At 43.0% G+C, this 26,806-nt stretch overlaps 1 protein-coding gene across 3 annotated transcripts; it reads right to left on the reverse strand.

Moving 5' to 3' along the window:
• Window positions 1–1,087: 1,087 nt before the first annotated feature.
• On the reverse strand, window positions 1,088–19,486 carry LOC139382718 (5'-3' exonuclease PLD3-like). Of its 3 annotated transcripts, none has more exons than XM_071126822.1 (13): window positions 7,667–8,224; window positions 6,309–6,414; window positions 6,113–6,209; window positions 5,974–6,024; window positions 4,611–4,768; window positions 4,256–4,436; window positions 4,040–4,157; window positions 3,767–3,894; window positions 3,281–3,481; window positions 2,969–3,108; window positions 2,690–2,855; window positions 2,484–2,583; window positions 1,088–2,322 (listed from the first exon to the last, which is right to left on the reverse strand). In XM_071126822.1, the coding sequence occupies exons 3-13, from the start codon at window positions 6,137–6,139 to the stop codon at window positions 2,135–2,137; spliced, it is 1,458 nt and encodes a 485-aa protein (XP_070982923.1). In that variant the 5' UTR covers window positions 6,140–6,209; window positions 6,309–6,414; window positions 7,667–8,224; the 3' UTR covers window positions 1,088–2,134. The 3 variants fall into 3 exon arrangements, with proteins under 3 accessions (XP_070982923.1, XP_070982925.1, XP_070982924.1); XM_071126824.1 differs by lacking the exons at window positions 6,309–6,414; window positions 7,667–8,224 and adding exons at window positions 18,789–19,115; window positions 19,215–19,486 and having other exon boundaries at window positions 1,094–2,322; XM_071126823.1 differs by lacking the exon at window positions 6,309–6,414 and having other exon boundaries at window positions 1,094–2,322; window positions 7,667–8,021.
• Window positions 19,487–26,806: the final 7,320 nt, after the last annotated feature.

Below are 26,806 nucleotides of genomic sequence, written 5' to 3' on the forward strand. Positions count from 1 at the left end.
CCAGTGAGCCTCAGTCCTCAGCACTGAATGAAGACCCGATGGAGAGCCTGTGCATTGTGGACGAGGCCACCATAGGGGTATGGGCGGAGGAGGACGCCCAGTGTGCCTCCCATCAGTCCAGCTCTGTGAAACCCTCAGGTCTCCAAGCCGGCCTCCAGACAAGTGAAAGCGGTGCCTTCCAGGAGACTGAGCTAGACTGTACTCTCTGAGGCTCCACCAGCAGTGGACCCATGCTGTCCTATTTCAACAGGTTGTGTGAGAGCCAGCGCCTGAGGCAGTCAGCGGCCAGGTCGTCACAGTCCGATCTTACCCACCGATTGAGCTACACCTCTGGGTCCCAGTTGGACAAAACAGGTGAGCCCAAAGGCTCCAGTCTCTTTTTAGGGACTCTACCACCCAACAGGACCTTGCAGGGCCCAGGGAGCAGGCAGTGGCAAAGGAGGCAGCCTGTGATTATGGCCTGGAGGTTAGAGTATGTCATTTTGGAGATACAAAATCATGTTCAGTAGAGATTAGGAACATAATACTGTATAAAATGCTGTGGGGATTACAATTCTGGAACAGTTTGTCATTTTGGTATCCCTCTCCCACAGGAGATCCAGTTTCTCCATTTTGAACCTGAAGGCTACTCCTGTCATTGTGGCCAATGGTGGCTGGCATGGACCTCGGATCCAGAGGTGGCCTCCTACCAGGGCTATGGCCCCCCAGCCTGCTGTAGCCATGTAGCAGCACTACCTCCACTGCGGAGTCTCCTGGCAAGGGGCTCAGCAGATACATGTGCCAGTACCGTACCAAGTACCGCACTGAGGGCTTCTAACAGCTCCTCTTATCCAATGTGATCTCCTCAATACACAAATCAGACACTCTGCCAATGCAAAGCAGGCCTGAATATACAAGTAAACCCACGTTTTAAAACAGTCCTCTGAGAATGTTGTCGTAATGAGTTTCATATTGATTGACTGCACAATGGATAAATGTATAATTTGCAAGACTGCATGCATTACTCATGCTAATGAAATAAGAGAGGGAGGATAGACTTAGTTATTCTAAACACTTACATGTGCATACAACTGCTAAAAATGAAATTATAGACAACTGTTTAAATTCAATTTATTAGGACATTGCCGCATAAAAGGAAGTAGTGTGTACAAAATGCAATCAATATCATACAATATTAGTGCTTGCCAAATAATACGCAGTGCAGTGCTTTTAAACACTTATTTTGAGTTGCATTGACAACATTTTCCACTGCACTGCTCACATAAGACACGCTCCACGCAGTGCAAATTCCAGAAAAATACGTTTTCTTGACTTTAATGCACACATTTGAAATCAGTTACTGCACAATTCTATGGCAAACCTACTAGTTTGAAAGGAAGAAGGATTCAGAATGATTGAATTTAACTAGTCTAGGCTACATAGAAAAACAAGGCACAACACACCAATCATACATGAAATATAATAAAAAGGATCAAACCAGCATGCCTAGAAACATCAGTCCAAACATTCAACACATAATATAGCAATTTCCCTGAGATTCACTGGGATGTATTCCCAAAGAGTTACCCAAAGTTCATAAAAAAAAACACACAGGCTTGTGTTTTGATCGTTGAGGTGATAAGACACACTGACGCTGCAGAGGGCAGCATAGTTTTACCCATCTTCTGGTACAGTACATATCTACTGCTACTCCTGCAATTATATACAAATAAAAAATAGTGCTGCAATTTAAGAAATCGTCCCAGAAACTGCTGCTGATTAGAACTAGTGTACAGGGACAGAGAGAAGAAATGTGCATACTTGGCAACAAAAAAAAAACAAATTGGGCTTCGAATCCAGTTTCGACATGCTATATTGGCCTGCTTACATCCAATTCCTCCCCATGCTGGCTTGGAGGACACAGGCCCTGCAACAGTCTAGAGCGGCGGTTCCCAACTCCAGTCCTCAAGTACCTCCAACAGTACACATTTTTATTGTAGCCCCAGACAAGCACACCTGATTCAACTTGTCAACTAATCATCAGGCCCTCAATGAGTTGAATCAGTCGTTTTTTTTACGGGGATACAACAAAAACGTGTGCTATTGGGGGTACTCGAGGAGTTGGGAACCACTGGTCTAGAGTGTAGTATTGTATCTAACACACCATTTTGAGGTCGGCGTGCTGGTGGATTGGGGTGCTGTAGGCGGAGTCCCAGTCCCTTTCGAACAAGGCCTGTAGTTGTGCCTGGACCGTAGGCTCCACTGACTGGGCAGCCGTTTGGTTCACCACCAAAGCCGATCCAGCAGTGTTCACAAAATAGTCTCCAGACCAGTTAGAGGTACCTGGTGATCAATGGGAATCACAATAGAGTTGCATTTTGTAGTGCATAGGATCTGGTATGTGCAGAAATTCTGAGTTACCTCTGGTTTTAACATGAGAAATTGTTGATTGGAATGATACAGAAGCATGACTGGTGCATATGCTATCTAGGAGAGAGAATTACCTATGTAGGCAACCTTATCTGTCACCATGTACTTGTTGTGGTTGACTCTGGCAAAGGGGATTTCTTTCTGCTTTGGATTGGCTGGCACAATAAAGAGTTTCTGTAAAACAGTGAAGAGTTTATTATCCAACAATTGCTCTTCTGGAGGAGCTTGACATACTAAGGATGATAAGTAAAGTGCATGAGTAGCGAGAGGTCCTACTCACCACCTGGACATCCAGCTTGGCCTTGGGTTCCTGCATTGAATCCAAGGCTTTCAGGAAGGGGATCATGACAGGCGAAGTGCTCGCCCAACAGCTGATGAGCAGGCGCACCTTCACCCGCTTCTCGTATGCCACACGTCTGATCTGAGTGTCAATTTCTGCCCAGTAACTGCAGTGGGCGCCACACAGAAGGTTAGGCCTTGTGTGCTTTATTAATTATACACTGAATACATAAAAATCGCAAACTTTGGTGAGGTTAATACATTAAAATAGAAGGCTTACCGTTTGGGTTGTGAAAACTCCATGGTGGGCAAGTAGTTCATGACAGCGATGTAGACAAACTCCCGTGCGTCCTCCATCACACTGAGAATAGACTGCAGGTCTCTGGTTCTCCCGGCAGCACAGAAAGATGGTGGAGAGCTCTGAGGGTAAAGCACAGTCAAATGAAATATAGTAGTATGCTGAACATAGGACCAGAGAAAATGAATATGGAGAATTTCATAACCAGACTTCACAAACCAGTCCAATTTGTATTATATGATCCAATTATTGGATTACTTTCTCTGAAAATGTGCACCTTCAGTCAATTCTTACCGACAGATACACGCTGGAGGCTGTGCCGTTGAGTGGCAGCTGCAGGGGCGTGTCCTTATTGTAAGGAGTGTTGAAACTGCTGGGCCAAGGAGACGGGATGGGTGTGTCTTTTTGCCCAAGGTACCAGTAGGCCTCGAAGATCTTCTCCAGGTCTGCAGCCAAGCAGCTGCAGTTGTACACCACAGCCCCCAGCTCCTTCACCTAAACAGGACAGCAACAGAGGACAAGTTTCACAGATTAAACCAAAGCTACCTTCCCTCCACTTGATGTGCTAATTTTAGACAATACCCCGACACTACAAACTTGTGATATGTTTACACTAGAAAAGAACAAGGACATGTAATTACTTCCTCCAAAAACCACAAGCATAACTCTTCAAACGGTTTAAGGAACTCATTTTGAACAATGGATGTTTTTATTTACAAATAAAAACTAAACAGAAATTATGGGGGTGAGGCGGGGTGTGAGGGCACAGAGAAGACTCACCTGGGTAAGGGACCTCCAGTCCATGTTGGCACTGCCAATATAAATGTGCTTGTTGTCTACCACCCAGAACTTTGTGTGAAGTACTCCAGTGGTCAAATCCCGCATGTTCACGGCTCTTACATCAGCACCTGATAAAAATGAGCTACCATTATCACAACAAAAAGCAAACAGAATAATACTTCCTTACTGTAGGTAGCAGCTTGATTGGTGTCAATTTAACTTTTGCAAATTCAATGGAATTGAAAACATAAATGCAGTCAGAGAAACCCTTACCAGAACTTTTTAAGAGATTGATGTCTTCCTGAGGTTGGGACTCTGTTGGTGTATTTACAGCGATGCGGACAGAGAGCTTCCGAGACACCTGAACTAGCCTATTCAGGACATCCTCACCCTATTGATAAAACATAACTGTTTAGACTAAAATAACCCACATCTACCCACAGGTTAGATCTGACATTGCATTGGCTGCCAATCACAGAACACACTCACCTGATTCGCTGTTGGCTCGTGAGTGCCTGTATCTTTGTTGGTGAGCGTCCAATAAAAAGACGCAATGTCCACGCTACTGCGAGCCTCACTAATCAGGTTGAGCCAAGCCTGGTAGATGGATGGGTTGGTGACACTAGAGTTGAACTCTAACCCCTCTGGGATGCTCTCCAACAGAACGATTCTGGAATAGAGAAAGGAAGCGTCAGCGTTTTACTACAACCTTGAACAGTTAATGATAGGACCTGTTCTGCAAAAAATGACCATGGTGGTTAAACACGCAACCACAAATGAGTTAAAGCTGCAGAATAATAGAGTATGAACGAGCAGAATAAGATGTTTACAGTGTCCCACTCACTTGCAGGGGTCGGTGCAGGTGTCAGCGAGAGGAAGTGGGAGCTTGAAGCCGGGCTTGTTTGGGGAGGAGTTAACCACGGGAAGCAGCAGGGTCTGGAGGAACAGGGCAGCCAATAGCAGAGTGGCCACTCCAGTGAGACCCAGCAGACACCTATAATACTACACACAGAGGTGGCTGGATCAGGAGCACAGTCATGTAGAGGTGACCCTGACCAAAGAGGAATGAGATAACGGTTATGGAACAGAGGTTGTATATAATCCCCATGAGTCCTGTGAGAATCTGTTTGGGTAAAGGACTATTTTGCCTCTGTAATTCAGTGGTTGTTGTTTTCAGTAGTCCATAGTAGACACATTCACACAACAAATTGCATTTCAAAACAATGCCCGAGTAGATATTTAGCGTTAAATGTCCTGATCAGTCCTGATGTTCCCAATTGCCAGTTTGAGTCAATTCCTACAACTCCCAAGATTCCCCTCTCTCTAACTGGCTGATTCCTCGAGTTGTCGGAGTTTAGAGTGAAGAAAAGTAGCTAACAGCCATGCTCTGTGCCCTCTCAAGTCTCGTCATTAAGCAGCCCAAGCAGAGCCATTACTATGGCTACTCACAGACACACGCAGAGCCAAGATAAGCAGAGCGCATGCAGAGCGAGCAGGGTGCAGGTGACACCCAGAGAGGAATAGCTAATGGAGGAAGTTATTTCGGGTTTTGGGCAAAAGCAATCTGGCCTGGGTAGGGCCTGAATGTCGCTGGCATGGGTAGGGCTCAGGCAGGGCTCTAGAAAACATTGGTCACAGAAGATCACTTGAATTACGCGCCCAACATCAGTTGAACAGCGCAAGAGGTGAAGTTAGCCAGTGTAACCGATGTGAAACGGCTAGCTAGTTAGCGGTGGTGCGCGCTAATAGCGTTTCAATCGGTGACTGGCTCTGAGACCTTGAAGTAGTTGTTCCCCTTGCTCTGCAAGGGCCGCGGCTTTTGTGGCGCGATGGGTAACGATGCTTCGTGGGTGTCAATTGTTGATGTGTGCAGAGGGTCCCTGGTTCGGGGCGAGGAGAGGGACGGAAGCTATACTGTTACACCAGCGCGTGCTGCTTTCTGACAATCACTGGCACAGAAGAGCAGGGCGGAAGTGCAAAGTCTCACATGCAACTTTTTGATAGCTTATGATGCAACCATATGCTAAATGATGATATTTCCAGACTGAATGCACGGTGGATTGACTAGAAATACACGTGAAAATTGATTTAGGGTTTGACTCACATCCTTGGCCATTGACTAAAGTGTGTGTCTGACTGTAGGTTTGAATCATATTTTGACACCATTTTCATTAGGTTACTTGGTAAATATCATTAACGTTTGATACCATCGGTCCTTTCCTGCAGGACTCTTCTCTCCTGGACTCCACATCACACATCTGCACCAGAAGAAGATAATAACAAGTTAGAAAACTTAAGACAAAATTAGACCAAAACTTACGACAACAGTACTGACAAAAACCTCACCTTCTCGTATGGAATATCAGAAATCATTGTTACAGAGTATTCTCTTTGGACAAAGTTCTTCAGGATTCTGATCAGAAAATGCAGCTCAGAAAAGGCTCTAAACGAAACAAAATAAAATTACATCAAATCATGTAAGACCAAGCTATATTTTTACATTTTAGTCATTTAGCAGACTCTCTTATCCAGAGCAACTTACAGCAGGAATTAGGGATAAGTGCCTTTCTGTTTGATGTTGAAGTGACAGGAACATTGTTGAGCTGTATCTCTATGGTGCCTGATGAGTGACCTTACTCACTGTGCCCCTATATCACAATGAATGGCGGAGTACAGTACTATGTCAGTAATGTTATTCCAGCCACGACACACCATTGTCTCCACACTGCCTCTGCCCCTCCAATTCTATGGGAGCGTGTCAAGACCTATTCATAATAGGAAAGTTCTGGGCGTCATTAACAATATAGAAGAAGAATGACTGATGTCAAAGCTACAGGCCAGGAGTATTTGCAGGCAGGTGTTCACGATAATGCACAGGCCTATATGGTGCACACCATAGATATAATTTGACAAACAGTAGGAGAGATCCTTCAGAGCACATTTTATGGCGCAACGTTTAATTTGTAGAACATATTTCACATGCTCATGACTCCAATAGGAAAATATGCGTTTTCTGGACAAAATGTTCCAGAAAAGCAGAAGCATTTTAGATATGCTGAAACATCCGTTTCTGAGGAGAAGTTAAATTAGCTGTCTCCGGGCTGCAAGTCACGTCTCAACTGAGGGCAGGGCTCTAGCGACTATGAATACGCTGTCAAGCTACATAAACTTAAAAGGGCAGAACATGAACAGAATCACGTTGACCATTTTGGTTAACACACAACAATAACAAGTGCTTTTAGTCTAACAAATGACATAGTGTTGGTGCTAAATTCAACAGGGAGCCTCGCACAAAACATGTCTGTTGTGGTTGGCCTTGTCTGTTTCTCTCTTCGTACGAATCTAAATTTGCAGGGAAATACGAGGAAGACTGCTTATGGGGTGAGTCAGCGTTAGAGAAAATACTGTTTCTTTCAAGCTTCACCCTTGAAATGGCTCTTCAACTACCATGTAATTAGGGAAGATAAGATTACTTTTGGAATTTGACCCATGGTAATTGGCAATAAATCATGGACAAACACAGTTATGCGTTGTTCCCACATCCATGGTATAGTGAAATAAAGACTGATAAAACATATCGTTTCAGATGTTATGTTTACGTTCCTCTTTCTCCCTTGCCAGTAAATTGGAGTTCCGTACCACGAATGAATTGCCTATGCACATTGAAAAGTGATCTGGGTGGAATACCCAGTGTAGACCTGTGCCATTTGCCTGTTTTTATTTGCTGAACTTGCCAGTCAAGTAGATATCATATTGCATGAGTATTGTACCCGTTGATAATGAATATACCTTCATCAAAAGCTTACAGCGATAACATTGTTTCGATGTTTGGAACGTGCCTAGATGATCAAAGGCTATATAAGCGAGTAAAACAACAACAAAGGGCCCTCATATCCATACCTGAAATCATGTGGCCAGTCCGTGTGAAATCTTTCATGGAGTAAAGTATCGTTAATGTTATTTACCGGTTACATGTGGATAAACAAAATGCAATGCCAGAATGAGAAACGACCAGAGCAAACCATCGTCTCGAGCTTGTGGTCATGTGAACAAGTCTAAACAACCAATGAAAATCCAACCCAACGTCATATGTGAGGCATCGCAGTCTGAAACTAGTTCCCCTACATACTGATATTGACAAGAACAAAACTACCGGGTAGGTTATCTTCGGCCCGGTTCAGCTAATCCGGTAAATTTGGCGGAGTGGTTAAAATAGTCTGTCGCCTTGTTAACGCCAAAAGCGGATGTCGCGTCACAGGCTCTATTTCCACTTCCCCCGAAAACCAGAAGATCCCGTCGTCGGGGACTCTGCAGGCTAGACAGAGGCTATATCCATAGAGATACATAGATGACTCATCTGTGGCATTATAGTGTCTGTGACAGGATGGCCGGCGCCATTGAGGCAATCTCCATTTGGAAGTAGTACATTTTATCCTTCACGATTAGCTGATCCCTTCTGATGACCCAGTTGGACATGATACCAACAGGGTCACCAGGAGGGATCAGCCAATGAAGTTGGAAGTCCCACCTGGTTGACTACATTAAAATGGTGGAAGACCTCAATGGCGCTGCCCATGCTAAAATAGCTTTTTGACCACTGGAGGCCTCTATCATACTCTATGGCTACATCACACCAAAAGCTCCTCACTGCACTCGCGATGTACTTTGAAATCCGAATGAGGGCGCTGTAAGATCAGAGCAAATCCTATTGGGTTTATTCTTGGCAGTGCCATAGAAACCTGTTGTTTACAGACAGACATTATTGGATTATCTGTCAAAAGAAGAGCAGCAATAAGATTAGGCTAACCCTTGACTGTGGAATAATGAATTGTATCAGGTCTAATAATCTAAATATAGGCCTACTTATTCATCATGGCCATGTAGCCTATGCTCATGATACACCTATAACTTTTGCTAAATGTATTTACACATTTTCAACATATGTTCTACTCCAATGTAGCCTAGGCCTAAAGGGGCTTTGTGTCTAACCCTCTCTAAGGGAGGCAGTAGGTATATACAGTACCTATTATGATGGCCCATTTTATCTGATTATACTGATTATGGCAACAATCCACAACTACTGTGACTGATACCAAAAGCAGGTAATGCGTAAATCCCTTTTGTAGTGTGTACTCTCCAACAAAGGTGTTAATGTCACAAACTCAATAGTGGCGCCGCTAAAGACCGGAACTCTGTTCAGATTAATGTTGATCATAAACAATAGGCAAATATATGCTTATAATAGCAAAAAAGAACAATCATCTATACATCATCACACACGCAAAACACACACACACACACACACACACACACACACACACACACACACACACACACACACACATGGTTTATTTGATCATAAAGTGTTGCGTAATTGGCTGCGTCTTTCAGTGCATTGAGGCAAGGTGCGTGAAAACGAAGCGGTAACAACGTCCCCGGGGAGGGGACAGCGGTGGAAGGGCGAGGCCCTCGGGAACTGTTGCTCATCCAGGATACGATCCGGTGAATAACTCTGAAACTGCCGCTCATCCAGGATACGATAAGGTGTATAACTCCTCGCGTCATACCAAGTAACGATACTTTCTCTATGAATTATTCTGTAGGTATGGACATTGTCCATATACTCGATGGTGCTCTGACCAGTTCTAAATGGTGTGATGAAAAAGTACATATATATATATATATATATATATATTTATAAATAAACATAAGTAAATAATGATCACTTGCATGTGAGGGAAGTGACGTTGGATAATGTAGACTATTGTTTCTTGTTTTGCTTCTCTTAGGCCGACTGCAAGGCACACGTATTCATGGAAATGTTTTAAATAATTTGTTTAGAATAGATCTAACATTTTTATTAGGCCAAATTATGTTAAAAGTCATACATTCAAATATTTAGGGTGTTTTTTTTTTATGACAGCCCAGAGACCAGGCAAGACCAAAATGTTTGCCTACTGTTTGGACGGTGTCTGCGGGTCCTTTCATGTGAACCCGGTGACCCCCCCTCCCCCGACAATTATCCCACCTGAGAGTCAAAGACGATACATACCTATTCTGATATAATTTCCCGTTCATGCCCTCGAGGGTTGACCTGACATTTGTTTAGCCAACGGCAAACCAGACACACTCCAGGTTAGAAGACTGACTAGGGCCTAGCCTAACCCAGATCGAACACCTGCTATTGTAAAGGGAGTTTCACCTGCTTAGCCTACCCATCTGATTCCTTCTTGATGCAGGAAGGTATTTCGTAGGCCGTTAGTACAGTTATCCAGGACCATGACAGAATAACACAGTTTGCGCAAGTGAAGGTCTATTATGATCAGAGGGATGTTTATTTTCAGAGATTACATTTTAGCCTACAAATCAGAACAATGACGTATCAAAATTAATCCTGAGGTGTATAGTTTCCAATCAATTTACTACTAATAATAATACTTTTAAATGTGTAAACTGCATTTCCGACGCTCATTGCGCATAAGGTAGAAAACAAAACGCAGACAAAATTTGTCAACCATACATTGAAAAGCAAGCACCATCATACCATTACCTACTAAAACAAAATACAGACTTTAATGGCTAATATGCCGAAATCACTCTGCCATTTCCTGGTTGCAAAAATTCGAATAGTTTCCCTAATTTCAGTTTATCTGACAAAACAAGCAATGAATAGTGTAGAGAATCATTGTACCATCTAAACCGTTGGGAAATATATTTTCAATAACCCAAAATATTTGATTTTCAGCTATTTGAAGCTGGTGTACAAAACAGAAAGTAAGAAAAAAACTAAACTTAAGAATTAAAAGCATAGAAAAAGCACCTATAGACCAGATCACCCGCTTATGAGACTTGCCTTCAATTAGAATGGTAGAATGGCAGATCTATAACAGATTTCTATGTGAATTTGGTTGGGTCACCCCAAAAGTTCACATTGCAGATTAAGCGGTCAAACATTAAAAGCTAGCTTGAATAGGTAGGTCTTTAGTTGTGTTTTAAACAAGGAAATTGAAGAGGCCTCTTTGACATGTACTGGTTTGTTGCTGGTGTGACCAGGCTGTTTGAGTCTGATAATCATTGTGTGCGTACTGGGGAATAGTTTGCTAGAAGTTGGCATATGTATTTAGGTGCATCACCCTTGAGGGCCTTAAAGGTGAGCAGCAGAATCTTACATTTAACCCTGTATTGAACAGGAAGCCAATGAAGGTTGAATAAAACGGGTGATGTGTTTTTCTTTGTGTAGTTTGTGAGAGGATCCTGGCAGCTGTGTCTGGATCATCTGAAGTTGAGACAGGAGCCTGACTGTGATTCCTGTCAGCAGTGCATTACAGTAGTCAAGCATAGATGTTACTAGGGCACGTACAAGTTTCTCAGCATCCGCAGTGGGCAAGAATGACCTGATTTGAGCGATGTTATGCAGGTGGAAAAATGAAACTTTCTTGATGCTGCTGATGTGTGCTTCAAATGAGGGGCTTGAGTTTTGCTTACTTGCGGTTTGATGTCATCCAGAGGTAGTTAGAATGTGCTCATCTTTCTCCGTGCACCCTTAGAGCCAATAAGCACAAGCTCTGTTTTGTTGCAATTCAATTTTAGGAAGTTCAACTGCATCCATCTCTTGATTGCATCTAGACAGTCTGTCAGTTTGGTTGTTAACGTTTCAGTGTCCACTTTTGTCCTACTTGTCCTACTTGTCCTACTTGTCAAAAGTTTTAGAACACCTACTTATTCAAGGTTTCTTCTTTATTTGTACTATTTTCTACATTGTAGAATAATAGTGAAGACATCAAAACTATGAAATAACTAATATGGAATCATGTAGTAACCAAAAAATGTGTTAAACAAATCAAAATATATTTGAGATTTGAGATTCTTCAAATAGCCACCGTTTGCCTTGATGACAGCTTTGCACACTCTTGGCACACTTTTGGCACACTCTTGGCATTCTCTCAACCAGCGTAGTGTATGTGTGCGTCATCAGCATAAAAATGAAAGTGTAGTCCAAATCCTCTGATTAATATATCAAGTGGCAGCATGTACCATATGTAGAGAACAGGAGTGGCCGCAGAACAGAGCCCTGTGGGACTCCTTAATTTGACCCTAAATATTTTTTTGCTTTCCACAGTAGGCCTACCTACTGTAACCACATGGGTGCCAGAAAGTCTGAAAGAGGAGGGATGGAGATGGTGAATTTGCTGAAGCTTACTAGTTCCTCTCTGCAAGGGATGGTTATCCAGTTGATAAGGTTAGGTTCACTTGATGGATGCCCTCTCACAATGTGAAATGTCTGTAATCTACTTGAGGCTGAAGACTAAAACTCAATCATTAGGCTCATACAGTCTACCTTCCTCAAGAACAGTGTAGTTAAAAAGAGACATCTCCACTGTAAAACTCCCCCCAAAGCTGATGCAATATCCTGACAGAGGAAAGGACACGTTATTAAACTATCTTTGCAGGCAAATAAACCCTTCTTTGGAAAGCTGCTTCAAACAAATCTCTGACCGACCACAGGAGAGAAAAAACCTGTCAAATGTTTGCCTTTTGGTGGTTCCATAGTGATAAATGTAACCTGGTTTATGTAGGTGGCCTCTGCAAAGTGTACACCTTCACAATAGGCTCTTTGCACATGCTAGCTCAATTAGCTTGCTGGTTTGTGGGACCAGTATGTATAACTGTTCAGGCCAAATGAAAAGCATACCGAGTACACTCTTGAGTCAATGTTGACATAGTGTGATTAAAAGTCTAGGATTGGTGGCCGGGCAGCTATTGTTGCACCTATCAGCAGTGGAAAAGTCCTCACCTTTGCCTTTTTGGCTTGACTTTTTCTCTCTATCCAGAGCATTTTTTTAATTTCATTTTTAATTTCACCTTTATTTAACCAGGTAGGCCAGTTGAGAACAAGTTCTCATTTACAACTGCAACCTGGACAAGATAAAGCAAAGCAGTGCGACAAAAACAACAACACAGAGTTACACATGGGATAAACAAACGTACAGTCAAAAACACAATAGAAATATCTATGTACAGTGTGTGCAAATGTAGTAAGGTTATGGAGGTATGGCAATAAATAGGCCATAGTGGCAAAATAATTACAATTTAGCATTAACACTGGCGTGATAGATGTGCAGATGACGATGTGCAAGTAGAGATACTGGGGTGCAAAAGAGAAACAACAAAAAATAATTGTAGGAGGAGAATGACTGTCAATCTGTGGCCCTTGAGGTGTAGATTCAAGGTCTCGTTCATGTTTATTTCCAAACCGTTGGGTCAAATGTAGTTTGAAAATTAGAGGGCAGGCAAAACCAGACATCAAATACCAAGAATATCAGAGTTGATATCACCAGACAGAGTGATAATAAATTCATGTGAGAGGCACAGGTGAGTGTGGCGGGTTGGTGAGGGGGCAGGGGGGGTGGGGGCGGCATTACCATGGAGACTTCCCTTATCGCAGACAGGGTGAGTCAGAACCCACTGACGCATTTCCCCTCAGTGGAGCTGTACTCAAGTCCTTTCCGGGTATGTGATCTGACCGAGGGAACCTATACCTTTTCGCCCCTCTCTCTCGCCCCTCCCTCACCTTCATCCCCTCTCTCCCTTTACTTCTCACTCTCCCTCCCTACCTCTTTCTCTCAATTCAATTTCTATTCAATTTAAGGGCTTTATTGGCATGGGAAACACATGTTTACATTGCGAAAGCAAATGAAGTAGATAATTAACAAAAGTGAAATAAACAATAAAAAAAAAAACTGTAAACATTACAATCACAAAAGTTCCAAAAGAATGAAGACATTTCAAATGTCATATTATGCACAAATAGTTAAAGTACAAAAGGGAAACATAAATATTAGTTGTATTTACAATGGTGTTTGTTCTTCATTGGTTGCCCTTTTCTTGTGGCACAAATTGTGCTGCTGTGATGGCACGATATGGTATTTCACCCAATAGATATGGGAGTTAATCAAAATTTGGTTTGTTTTCGATTTCTTTGTGGGTCTGTATAATCTGAGGTAAAGGGCAACATTTGGCAGGAGGTTAGGAAGTGCAGCTCAGTTTTCACCTCGTTTTGTGGGCAGTGTGCACATGGCCTGTTTTCTCTTGAGAGGCAGGTCTGCCTACGGCGGCCTTTCTCAATAGGAAGGCTATGGGTATGTACTGGGTATGTACAGTGCCTTGCGAAAGTATTCGGCCCCCTTGAACTTTGCAACCTTTTGCCACATTTCAGGCTTCAAACATAAAGATATACAACTGTATTTTTTTTGTGAAGAATCAACAACAAGTGGGACACAATCATGAAGTGGAACGACATTTATTGGATATTTCAAACTTTTTTAACAAATCAAAAACTGAAAAATTGGGCGTGCAAATTATTCAACCCCCTTAAGTTAATACTTTGTAGCGCCACCTTTTGCTGCGATTACAGCTGTAAGTCGCTTGGGGTATGTCTCTATCAGTTTTGCACAGAGAGACTGACATTTTTTCCCATTCCTCCTTGCAAAACAGCTCGAGCTCAGTGAGGTTGGATGGAGAGCATTTGTGAACAGCAGTTTTCAGTTCTTTCCACAGATTCTCGATTGGATTCAGGTCTGGACTTTGACTTGGCCATTCTAACACCTGGATATGTTTATTTTTGAACCATTCCATTGTAGATTTTGCTTTATGTTTTGGATCATTGTCTTGTTGGAAGACAAAAGTTTGCTCAGATTTTTTGTTGATTCTTTCCAATGTGTCAAGTAATTATCTTTTAGTTTTCTCATGATTTGGTTGAGTCTAATTGTGTTGCTGTTCTGGGCTCTGTGGGGTCTGTTTGTGTTTGTGAACAGATCCCCAGGACCAGCTTGCTTAGGGGACACTTTTCCAGGTTCATCTGTCTGTAGGTGATGACTTTGATATGGAAGGTTTGGGAATCACTTCCTTTCAGGTGGTTGTAGAATTTAACGTCTCTTTTCTGGATTTTGATAATCGGCCTAATTCTGCTCTGAATGCATTATTTGAGATTTTACGATGTACACGGAGGATATTTTATATATTTTTTATTTATTTTATTTATTTAGACTTTATACCACCTTTTTCTCCCCAATTTTGTTGTATCCAATTGGTAGTTACAGTCTTGTCTCATCACTGCAACTCCCATACGGACTCGGGAGAGGCGAATGTCGAGAGCTGTGCGTCCTCCGAAATATAACCCAGCCAAGCTGCACGGCTTCTTGACACATTGCCCGCTTAACCCGGAAGCTAGCCGCACCAATGTGTTGGAGGAAACACCGTACATCTGGTGACCGTGTCAGCGTGCATTGCGCCCGGCCCGCCACAGGAGTTGCTAGAGCGAGAACATCCCTGCCGGCCAAACCCTCCTCTAACCCGGACGACACCTGGCCAGTTGTATACCGCCTGGTGGGTCTCCCGGACACGAACCAGGATCTCTAGTGGCACAGCTAGCACTGTGATGCAGTGCCTTAGACCACTGCGCCACTCGGGAGGCACACAGAGTATATTTTTGCAGAATTCTGCATGCAGAGTCTCAATTTGGTGTTTGTCCCATTTTGTGAATTCTTGGTTGGTGAGTGGACCCCAGACCTCACAACCATAACGGGCAATGGGTTCTATAACTGATTAAAGTATTTTTAGCCAGATCCTAATTGGTATTTGTACTTTTTTTGGAACACCATTATTTATGTCTTACTGAGATTTACTGTCAGGGCCCAGGTCTGACAGAATCTGTGCAGAAGATCTAGGTGCTGCTGTAGGCCCTACTTAGTTGGGGACAGAAGCACCAGATCATCAGCAAACAGTAGACATTTGACTTCAGATTCTAGTAGGGTGAGGCCGGGTGCTGCAGTCTGTTCTAGTGCCCTTGCCAATTCGTTGATATATATGTTGAAGAGGGTGGGGCTTAAGCTGCTTCCCTTTCTCACCCCACGGCCCTGTGGAAAGAAATGTGTGTGTTTTTTTGCCAATTTTAACCGCACACTTGTTGTTTGTGTACATGCATTTTATAATGTTGTATGTTTTTCCCCAACACCACTTTCCATCCATTTGCATAGCAGATCCTCATGCCAAATTGAGTCAAAAGCTTTTTTGAAATCAACAAAGCATGAGAAGACTTTGCCTTTGTTCTGGTTTGTTTCTTTGTCAATTAGGGTGTACAGGATGAATATGTGGTCTGTCGTACGGTAATTTGGTAAAATGCCAATTTGACATTTGCTCAGTACATTGATTTCACTTAGGAAATGTACGAGTCTGCTGTTAATGATAATGCAGAGGATTTCCCCAAGGTTGCTGTTGATGCAACCTCTCTCTCGCCCGGGGCCCTATCTCTCTCCCTCTTTCTGCCCCCATCTCTCTCTCTTTTTCGCTCTCGCTCTCTCACTTCCCATGCTGTAATAATGAAACATCATTATATATATGTCATATAATATAATAATGAAACATCATTATAAATAAGTCATATACTACCTGTTTAACTTATTATGTTTTTATCTGTGCCAAACACCTGGCTCTGTTTTGAACTGCCTAGCCAGCCTGCGATGCAGCAGATCATGTCAGACTCACAGTGACCACCTGACCAGAGACTCGCTGTGGTACTCATACCTTTGGTGAGTGTTCCTGTTTTGGTTAATGAGTACAGACAGTGCCTGAAGTTGTAGTTGATGTAATTTAGGACACTTTGCTGGATGTATTCAAGTCAAACATAGCTGTAATCGTTTGTCTCAATACATTTTTGATAACACATACAATATTTTCTACAGGACAATGTAGGGGAGACTTCAGAAACAACTCACACCGACTGACTCATTTGTTATTTTTCATCAACCTGGTATATTTTCTTATCATCATTAGGATCTCTCTCTCTCACACACACACACACACACACACACGCACACGCACACGCACACGCACACGCACACACACACACACACACACACACACACACACACACACACACACACACACACGCACACACACACACACACACTATGGTGACGTGTGATGTTAAAAAGACCTCTCTGTTTTGGCCTCCTTTCAAACTCAACATTTGTATTTCTGTGTATTATGGATCCCCATTAGCTGCTGCCAAAGCAAAATTAAGGTACAAAACAAGTTATATACAATTAAAATAATTTCATTACATTTCACAACAGATTTCACAATACATTAAGTTTGTGCCCACAGGCCACTACTCCACTACCACATATCTACAAGACAAAATACATGTGTACGTGTGTGTATAGTGCACATGTGTGTGTGTCTGTGCCTGTCCTTGTGGGTGGGTGTGTCTAAGCTATGTGTTTGAGCTATGTGCTAGTAGTTTAAACAGACAGCTCGGTAAATTCAATATGTCAATACTTCTCACAATACTTCTCACAAATACTGTAAGTAGTGATAAAGCCAATCTCTCCTCTACTTTGAGCCAGGAGAGATTGATGTGCATATTATTCATGTTAGCTCTCCGTGTACATTAATATTTATTTCTGAAGGTGTGCACACATATGTTCTACAGGGCAATGTAAGGGAGACTTTAGAAACAACTCACCCTGACTCTCTCTCTCTCTCTCTCTCTAACACACACACACACACACACACACACACACACACACACACACACACACACACACACACACACACACACACACACACACACACACACACACACACACACACACACACACACACACACACACACACACACACACACACACACACACACACACACACACACACACACACACACACACACACACATATTTACTGCTACCCGGATCTTGAGAAAGCCCTTTGCACGCTGTAAGCTGTAAGGATTTGGAGCAGAAACGGTGCAGATCTAATCCTGTAGCTTGGTAGAGTGTGAAACTGGGTGGCACGCCTATTCAAACACAAGCTCTGGGCCCACCTAGTCTTATGCTCTGGCCATAACAATGATGCTCTTGGATGAAAACTTGCACAACTGCAGCGTAAACTATATTCAATATTATTTTCATCCTTTATTTTGGATATATAGGTACCAGTTTTTCAGCAACCCACCACTAATGTTTTATAACTGTCAATTGCCAGTTATAGTCAAAGTGACATCCAAAAGTCCAGAACAAAGTTAAATTCCTATGCTTGAGAATAGGGTAGAGCAATCTATCTCTAAGAGGACAGTAGTCTTTGGCCCTAGAGATAACCTGGTTGGCAGCCTGCACTGGAAAGGGTTAACTTTCTGTTGGCCCTCTCTTTTTTGGACCTGGTGACCTGGAGACGTGTATAAGGGAGAGGGTAACGAGAGCGGATCATAGAACAGTTTGTTCACCCGGGTGAAGGCTGGCAGATAATGGACTAAGGTATGGGGGTGTGGGGGTCAGAGAGGAGGATGGGAGGGATGGACGGGATGAGTAGAGTGACTGGGAGCTGGTGGGGTGAGAGAGGTAGGGGAGGAGAAAGGGGTGAGTGGGATGGGGCAGAAATCCAAGGTAACTCATTAGCCAATCTGGTCGAACAAGGACGGTGAGCGGGAAGAGGTGGGGAAAGAGGACTATCTGAAATATCGATCCAAATTAATGCAAAGCCCCAATAGATGTTGCTCCAAGCTTTCCGGCAGTTATTTTTCTGGACAAAAGGTGTTTGCGTAAGCATCTTTATAGAAAATTACAAAGGATACCCTTTTGACTTACAAGGGTTTAGTGTGAAGTGCCTGTTTCTGTTGCATAAAGCTTTATAATAACACCTACGCCAGCAAAGCTTTTTGAGAGTTTTGGGATTCTGTGTTTTTTGCCAACCCGAGAATTGACAGTTAGTTGTTCACTTTTTGTTGTTGTGTAAATTCACAGTGATTATATTATATACTGCACTTTAAAAATGAGGAAATAACAGGAAGTAGACTGAATTGGACCAACTGGGTGAGAGTTCAGAGGTCACAGACCTCAGTAGTAATGGATACCTCACACACGCTGGCCCTTATAATACAGTATATCTCAACAGTCAGGGATAATAACTATTACCTCTAGATGGAATAAGGAATCACATGGTTGGATGATTAGGATAAAAGCTATACCTTCCAATAGGTGGCTTCCAATTTCACCAACACAAGCTCCTTTGCAGTTGGTCCCCTCCCTCTTCTCCCTGGCCATATCTGCTGGGCTGGCCTTATCTGTCGCTGTCCTTGGCCCCTACACCTGTAGCAGCAGGCCACAGCGCCACGGGCTACTCATTAACTAGGACTTTATTTTATCCACCACAGACTGACGGCCCCTGGGTCAGCGCCTAGTGCAAATGCCAGGACCGGGGGCGGGGGCGAAACTGAGACACAGGGAACATGGTGTAGAAGTGAGCCGGTCCTGCCTGGAACCCCTTTCCAATGAAATACGACAAATAGGGTAATCTGAAGAGGGAGGATGGATGATACATAGGTTAAAAAGTGAAACATGAGAGGGAGGCCTAATAATTAGGTGGGAATTTTACATTTCAAACAAATACTGACTGAGTAACTGTGAGCTGGAGTGCGCTGTCCTGTTAAAAGATCCCTTTTAAACATAGGCTATGGCTCCAGTGCAGCTACTCTGAGGGGTTTGGGTTGAACTCCTTTTGATGTTGGGTTTGGTTGGATCGTCTGAAAGAACAGAAGGAAAGACAGGTGTTGCTGTTTGTGATTGTTGAGTTCTATTCAAGTTGTTTTGTTTGTAGTTGTTCAAATATTACGATTTTACAGAGGGGTTCAACTGTTTTTCTAATCTGACGTGTTCTCTGGTAACTGCTGGAGTAAAAGGCGGTCTTGACCAATCATTAATACAGGTGGTATGCGACAGTCTTATCAGTTGGCGCAGCAGCCAGTGTGGGGACTGAAAAAAAGGCCCTTATCAGTTCATTTTGGACAACAACATTGCAAGTCTGCTAGCAGCCAACCCCTGACATAGGAAACATAAAAAAAAACGGATTGAAATGTTTGACTCATCCTTTTTTGATACACAACAAACCGTGTTGATTAGTATTTTGTTAAACCCTGTTAGCAGATTGCAGTTACTTCGATAGGCTACTTTAGTTAAGGATGTGGTTCCTTTGTGATTTTAAGCTTCTATTTAGAAGTGAAAATATTGCCAGTACTGTTAAACTCTTTCATTGTTTCGGTAATGTGATTAAAGTCCATAAGAAAATGGCAAGGTGCCTTGGTCCCAACCGTCAATGGAGAACATTTCCAAACGTTGGCCTGTCAATAATGTGCATGACAAATTGGGAGAAAAGCTTGCTGCCATTGTCTACGGAGAGACGTGGAATCCCCATCCTTCACCCTCCACCATGTCACCTCCCAGTTACCTGTTACCTATCCTCGTCCAAACTCTCCCTCTTAGCTCTCTCGGGCCAGGTTTTGAGGGAGTATTCACCTTGTGTTCTTTTGGGAGTTTTCAGCTGTCAAAAGAACACATCCATCAGACAGGTGACTGACCTAGTGCTCAACAATCAACGTCAAACATTCCAGACCATCACTGCTTTACAGGCACCGTCAATAGTGGTGGAGAGGAGAAGGCTTTCCAGCAGCCCGGAGAGGTAGTTGGAAAGGGCTATAAAGAAAATAGAGAATTTACAGAAGGGAATGGGTCTGCTGAAACATTTCTTCTCTCACACACTGTGAAAGAGATTCATATACAGTAGCACAAAAGCTTTGCAGGAAGAGAAATGTGTGTGTGGAAAAGAGAAAGGTGTTTCAGAGTGCTGGTCTAGGACCTTGTAACAATGGTTCATGTAATAACACTGGTCAGTGTAATAACACTGGTTAATGTAATAACTTTTCTAAATGTAATCGTGTTTTTTTTTTATTTGATTAAATAAAACTGGTTAATGTAATAACTTGCAGGGTAACGTAATAAAATGTTGAACGGTTAACTTTTTCCACTAAATGTAATAAGTTATTACATTAACTGGTAGTTATTACATGAACCGGTAAGTAACAACTTTTTGTATTAATAATTGAATAACTTCAACCAATCATGTAATAACATACCAAAATCTACGTTTTTATGTTCAACTCCCCTCAATTTGATGCACACGCCACCACTGACTGACAATTACAACACAAACAAACTCATGCACATCATACAGGAATACTCACACATAAAGACATAAAACATCTTTACTCAGGCCCGGATTCAAACCGATCTCCTTCTTTTCGGTTATGTAGCGTTTAAAGGCACTGTTGTCCATGAAGATCGCACTCAAAGCAAAACGCTGCAGATGTCACCGTCCCAATTTCTGTTCAACTGGATCTTGTATTTTTTGCAGTACCTAACCCCTTTTTGCAGTACCTAACCCCTTTTTGCAGTACCTAACCCCTGACACACCATACACACAACAGGAAGTGTTGTAGCATCTCGTTTTCAGGGATACAGTATTTTCAACCTAACTTCCGTTTCGCCTGGGAAATGATGGGAACTCCGCTCAGGCTCCTTTCTACGCATGCTAAGGTAGATTACATGATGAGTAACCTTGCTTGAGACCTTGTGGTAGACTGGGTTATAGAGACCTTGGTTAGAATCTAGTCTTTGCCCAGATGGGTCTAGAACCAAACTTGCATGTTAAGTAACCTTGTGTGAGACCTGAAGACTTGTGTTAGCTCCCCTGAAATAAACAAGAACATTACACCTTGGAACCGTTTTGTGGTTGTGCCTTGCTCGAGGGCACAACAACAGGATATGGCATCTAGGATTAGATACCAGCAACTCTCCGGTTGTTGGCCTGCCCCTCTACCATCTAGGCTACATGTGCCCCATAGTTCAGCAAGGTTATAGGTCACCCAGGTTTGAACTGAGTCGATAACACCATCAACTGTCTGGCTCACACCAGCCAGATATTTCCCTGACAACAATGGGATTAAAACCGGCAACCATCCAGTTACTGTCCTGCCACTTTAACCTCTTTAGGTATCAAAAAGGGTTTCTGAACACACAAGCGTGGCTTACAGAACCACCACCACCCATTTCACCTCCTCACAGATACCTATCCAGGTCACCGCACCAATGGGACAAACTGGTTTTTAACCTACAGGTAACTGCCAAAATAAAGGAAACCACAACATAAAGTGTCTTATTAGGATGCAGCCAGAACAGCTTCAATGCACCTCCGCATAAATTATACAAGTGTCTGGAACTCTATTGGAGGGATGCGATACCATTCTTCCACCAGGAATTCCATAATTTGGTGTTTGGTTGATGGTGGTGGAAAAAGCTGTCTCAGGCGCAGCTTCAGAATCTCCCATAAGTGTTCATTTGGGTTGAGATCTGGTGACTGAGATGGCAATATGGTTTACATCGTTTGCATGCTCATCAAACCATTCAGTGACCACTCTTGCCCTGTGGATGGGGGCATTGTCATCTTGGAAGAGACCACTCCCATCAGGATAGAAAGGTGATCACTCAGAATGCTTGTGTATTTATTGGTGTTTACATTGCCCTCTATGGGATTGGGTGGACCTAAACCATGCCAAGAAAATTCACCCAATACCATAACAGAGCCACCAGATTCCTAATGTTCCCTTTATTTTGGCTGTTCCTGCAGGCCAAGCTAAGCTTAAGCGTAGACAGGGAGCTTACACAAATCTTTAGGTCTCAGACAAGTTTAACCACACCTACATCACATTTCAGGGGTAATTTCCTACTGCCTTTGTGACCATGAGTAAAGACACTTTGACCCTAAACAACTACAAGGGCAATGCTGACCCCGTTCTGCTCCAAGCCTGTTCTGTGATTGGTGTGTCATAGGGTTGGGTACGTTGACAACAAAAATACATGTCTCCATTATACAATATACTTTTATTTTGAAATAAAATGTATGTATGTGTGTTATTTTGTTACATGCCTATGTGTTCCGGTTAGTGTGTATGAATGCGTGTGTTTGTAATACATGTCGAGTCTGTTTGTGGGGGCAGTGCTGAAAAGATAGTTTACCAAGCTACCAATTACTTCACACTGGAAGTTAAGTTACACTAAAGCTACTGTTAAGAAAAATTGTTTATTTAACTAAAGTTACTTTGAAAAAGTAGTTCACTACATACAAACTACTTTGTGAAAAATTGTCATATCTAAATCTGAAATTGCAAGAGTAGGTCACACTGTACTCAGATCTCAAAAGAATGTGTCACTGTACTCAGATCTTAACAGAATGTCACTGTACTCAGATCTCAACAGAATGTGTCACTGTACTCAGATCTTAACAGAATGTGTCACTCTGTACTCAGATCTTAACAGAATGTGTCACTGTACTCAGATCTTAACAGAATGTGTCACTCTGTACTCAGATCTTAACAGAATGTGTCACTGTACTCTGATCTTAACAGAATGTGTCACTATACTCAGATCTTAACAGAATGTCACTCTGTACTCAGATCTTAACAGAATGTGTCACTGTACTCAGATCTTAACAGAATGTGTCACTCTGTACTCAGATCTTAACAGAATGAGTCACTGTACTCAGATCTTAACAGAATGTGTCACACTGTACTCAGATCTTAACAGAATGTGTCACTGAGGGCCTCCCGGGTGGCGCAGTGGTTAAGGGCGCTGTACTGCAGCGCCAGCTGTGCCACCAGAGACTCTAGGTTCGTGCCCAGGCTCTGTCGTAACCAGCCTCGACCGGGAGGTCCGTGGGGCGACGCACAATTGGCCTAGCGTCGCCCGGGTTAGGGAGGGGTTGGCCGGTAGGGATATCGTGCACCAGCAACTCCTGTGGCGGGCCGGGCGCAGTGCACGCTTGCCAAGGTTGCCAGGTGCACAGTGTTTCCTCCTCCGGCTGTAAGGAATAATTCCTGACATATAATCCAGCTAAACTGCCAAATGGCAAAAAAAGTTATTAACTACTGAAAACACTACCAAGATCAGAATATAGTTCAACTACCACCAAGCTATTGCAAAATGTAGTAGTCAAACTACATGTACAGTTGAAGTTGGAAGTTTACATACAAATAAACACATTTAAACTCAGTTTTTCATAATTCCTGACATATAATCCAAGTAAAACTTCCCTGTTTTAGGTCAGTTAGGATCAACACTTTATTTTAAGAATGTGAAATGTCAGATTAATAGTAGAGAGAATTATTTATTTCAGCTGTCTCATTCCCAGTGGGTCAGAAGTTTTCATACACTCAATTAGTATTTGGTAGCATTGCCTTTAAATTGTTTAACTTCGGTCAAATGTTTCGGGTAGCCTTCCACAAGCTTCCCACAATAAATTGGGTAAAATTTGGCCCATTCCTCCTGACATAGCTGGTGTAACTGAGTCAGGTTTGTAGGCCTCCTTGCTCGCACACGCTTTTTCAGTTCTGCCCACACATTTTCTATAGGATTGAGGTCAGGGCTTTGTGATGGCCACTCCAATACCTTGACTTTGTTGTCCTTAAGCCATTTTGCCAGAACTTTGGAAGTTTTTATTTTTTTTATTTCACCTTTATTTAACCAGATAGGCTAGTTGAGAACAAGTTCTCATTTCCAACTGCGAACTGGCCAAGATAAAGCGTAGCAATTTGACACATACAACAACACAGTTACACATGGAATAAACAAAACATACAGTCAATAATACAGTAGAACAAAAGAAAACAAAAAGTCTATATACAGTGAGTGCAAATGAGGTAAGTTAAGGAAATAAATAGGCCATGGTGGCGAAGTAATTACAATATAGGAATTAAACACTGGAATGGTAGATCGGCAGAAGATGAATGTGCAGGTAGAGATACTGGGGTGCAAAGGAGCTAAATAAATACCAGTATGGGGATGAGGTAGGTAGATAGATGGGGTGTTTAAAGATAGGCTAAGTACAGGTGCAGTGATCTGTAAACTGCTCTGACAGCTGGTGCTTAAAGCTAGTGAAGGAGATGTGAGTCTCCAGCTTCAGAGATTTTTGCAATTCGTTCCAGTAATGGGCAGCAGAGAACTGGAAGGAAATATGACCAAAGGAGGAATTGGCTTTGGGGGTGACCAGTGAGATATACCTGCTGGAGCGCGTGCTACGAGTGGGTGCTGCTATGGTGACCAGTGAGCTGAGATAAGGCGGGGCTTTACCTAGCAGAGACTTGTAGATAACCTGTAGCCAGTGGGTTTGGCGATGAGTATGAAGCGAGGGCCAACCAACGAGAGCGTACAGGTCGCAATGGTGGGTAGTGTATGGGACTTTGGTGACAAAACGGATGGCACTGTGATAGACTGCATCCAGTTTGTTGAGTAGAGTGTTGGAGGCTATTTTATAGATGACATCACCAAAGTCGAGGATCGGTAGGATGGTCAGTTTTACGAGGGTATGTTTGGCAGCATGAGTGAAGGATGCTTTGTTGCGATATAGGAAGCCGATTCAAGATTTAATTTTGGATTGGAGATGCTTAATGTGAGTCTGGAAGGAGAGTTTAAAGTCTAACCAGACACCCAGGTATTTGTAGTTGTCCACGTATTCTAAGTCAGAGCCGTCCAGAGTAGTGATGCTGGACGGGCAAGCAGGTGCGGGCAGCGATCGATTGAGAAGCATGCATTTAGTTTTACTTGCGTTTAAGAGCAGTTGGAGGCCACGGAAGGAGAGTTGTATGGCATTGAAGCTCATCTGGAGGTTAGTTAACACAGTGTCCAAGGAGGGGCCAGAAGTATACAGAATGGTGTCGTCTGCGTAGAGGTGGATCAGAGAATCACCAGCAGCAAGAGCAACATCCTTGATGTATACAGAAAAGAGAGTCGGCCCGAGAATTGAACCCTGTGGCACACCCATAGAGACTGTCAGAGGTCCAGACAACAGGCCCTCCGATTTGACACACTGAACTCTATCAGAGAAGTAGTTGGTAAACCAGGCAAGGCAATCATTTGAGAAACCAAGGCTGTCGAGTCTGCCAATAAGAATGTTGTGATTGACAGAGTCGAAAGCCTTGGCCAGGTCGATGAATAGGGCTGCACAGTAATGTCTCTTATCAATGGCGGTTATGATGTTGTTTAGAACCTTGAGCGTGGCTGAGGCGCACCCATGACCAGTTCTGAAACAAGATTGCATAGCGGAGAAGGTATGGTGGGATTCGAAATGGTCAGTTACAGTATCTGTTTGTTAACTTGGCTTTCGAAGACCTTAGAAAGACAGGGTAGGATAGATATAGGTCTGTAGCAGTTTGGGTCTAGAGTGTCACCCCCTTTGAAGAGGGGGATGACCGCGGCAGCTTTCCAATCTTTGGGAATCTCAGATGATACAAAAGAGCGGTTGAAAAGGCTAGTAATAGGGGTTGCAACAATTTCGGCAGATAATTTTTGAAAGAGAGGGTCCAGATTATCTAGCCCGGATGATTTGTAGGGCTCCAGATTTTGCAGCTCTTTCAGAACATCGGCTATCTGGATTTGGGTAAAGGAGAAATGGTGGGGGATTGGGCGGGTTGTTGTGGAGGGTGCAGTTGGGTGCAGTTGACCGGGGTAGGGGTAGCCATGTGGAAAGCAAGGCCAGCCTTAGAGAAATGCTTATTGAAATTCTCAATTATAGTGGATTTATCGGTGGTGACAATGTTTCCTAGCCTCAGAGCAGTGGGCAGCTGGGAGGAGGTGCTCTTATTCTCCATGGACTTTACAGTGTCCCAGAACTTTTTTGAGTTAGTACTACAGGATGCACATTTCTGTTTGAAAAAGCTTGCCTTAGCTTTTCTAACTGCCTGTGTATATTTGTTCCTAACTTCCCTGAAAAGTTGCATATCACGGGGGCTATTCGATGCTAATGCATAACTCCACAGGATGTTTTTGTGCTGGTCAAGGGCAGACAGTTCTGGCGTGAACCAAGGACTATATCTATTCCTAATTCAAAATTTTTGGAGAGGGGCATGCTTATTTAAGATGGTGAGGAAGGCACTTTTAAAGAATAGCCAGGCATCATCTACTGACGGGATGAGGTCAATGTCATTCCAGTATACCCCGGCCAGATCGATTAGAAAGGCCTGCTCGCAGAAGTGTTTCAGGGAGCGTTTGACAGTGATGAGGGGTGGTCGTTTGGTCGCAGACCCATTACGGATGCAGGCAATGAGGCAGTGATCGCTGAGATCTTGATTGAGAACAGCCGAGGTGTATTTGGAGGGCAAAT

The sequence above is a fragment of the Oncorhynchus clarkii genome, chromosome 24 (assembly GCF_045791955.1).
Source record: "Oncorhynchus clarkii lewisi isolate Uvic-CL-2024 chromosome 24, UVic_Ocla_1.0, whole genome shotgun sequence".
Taxonomy (NCBI): domain Eukaryota; kingdom Metazoa; phylum Chordata; class Actinopteri; order Salmoniformes; family Salmonidae; genus Oncorhynchus; species Oncorhynchus clarkii.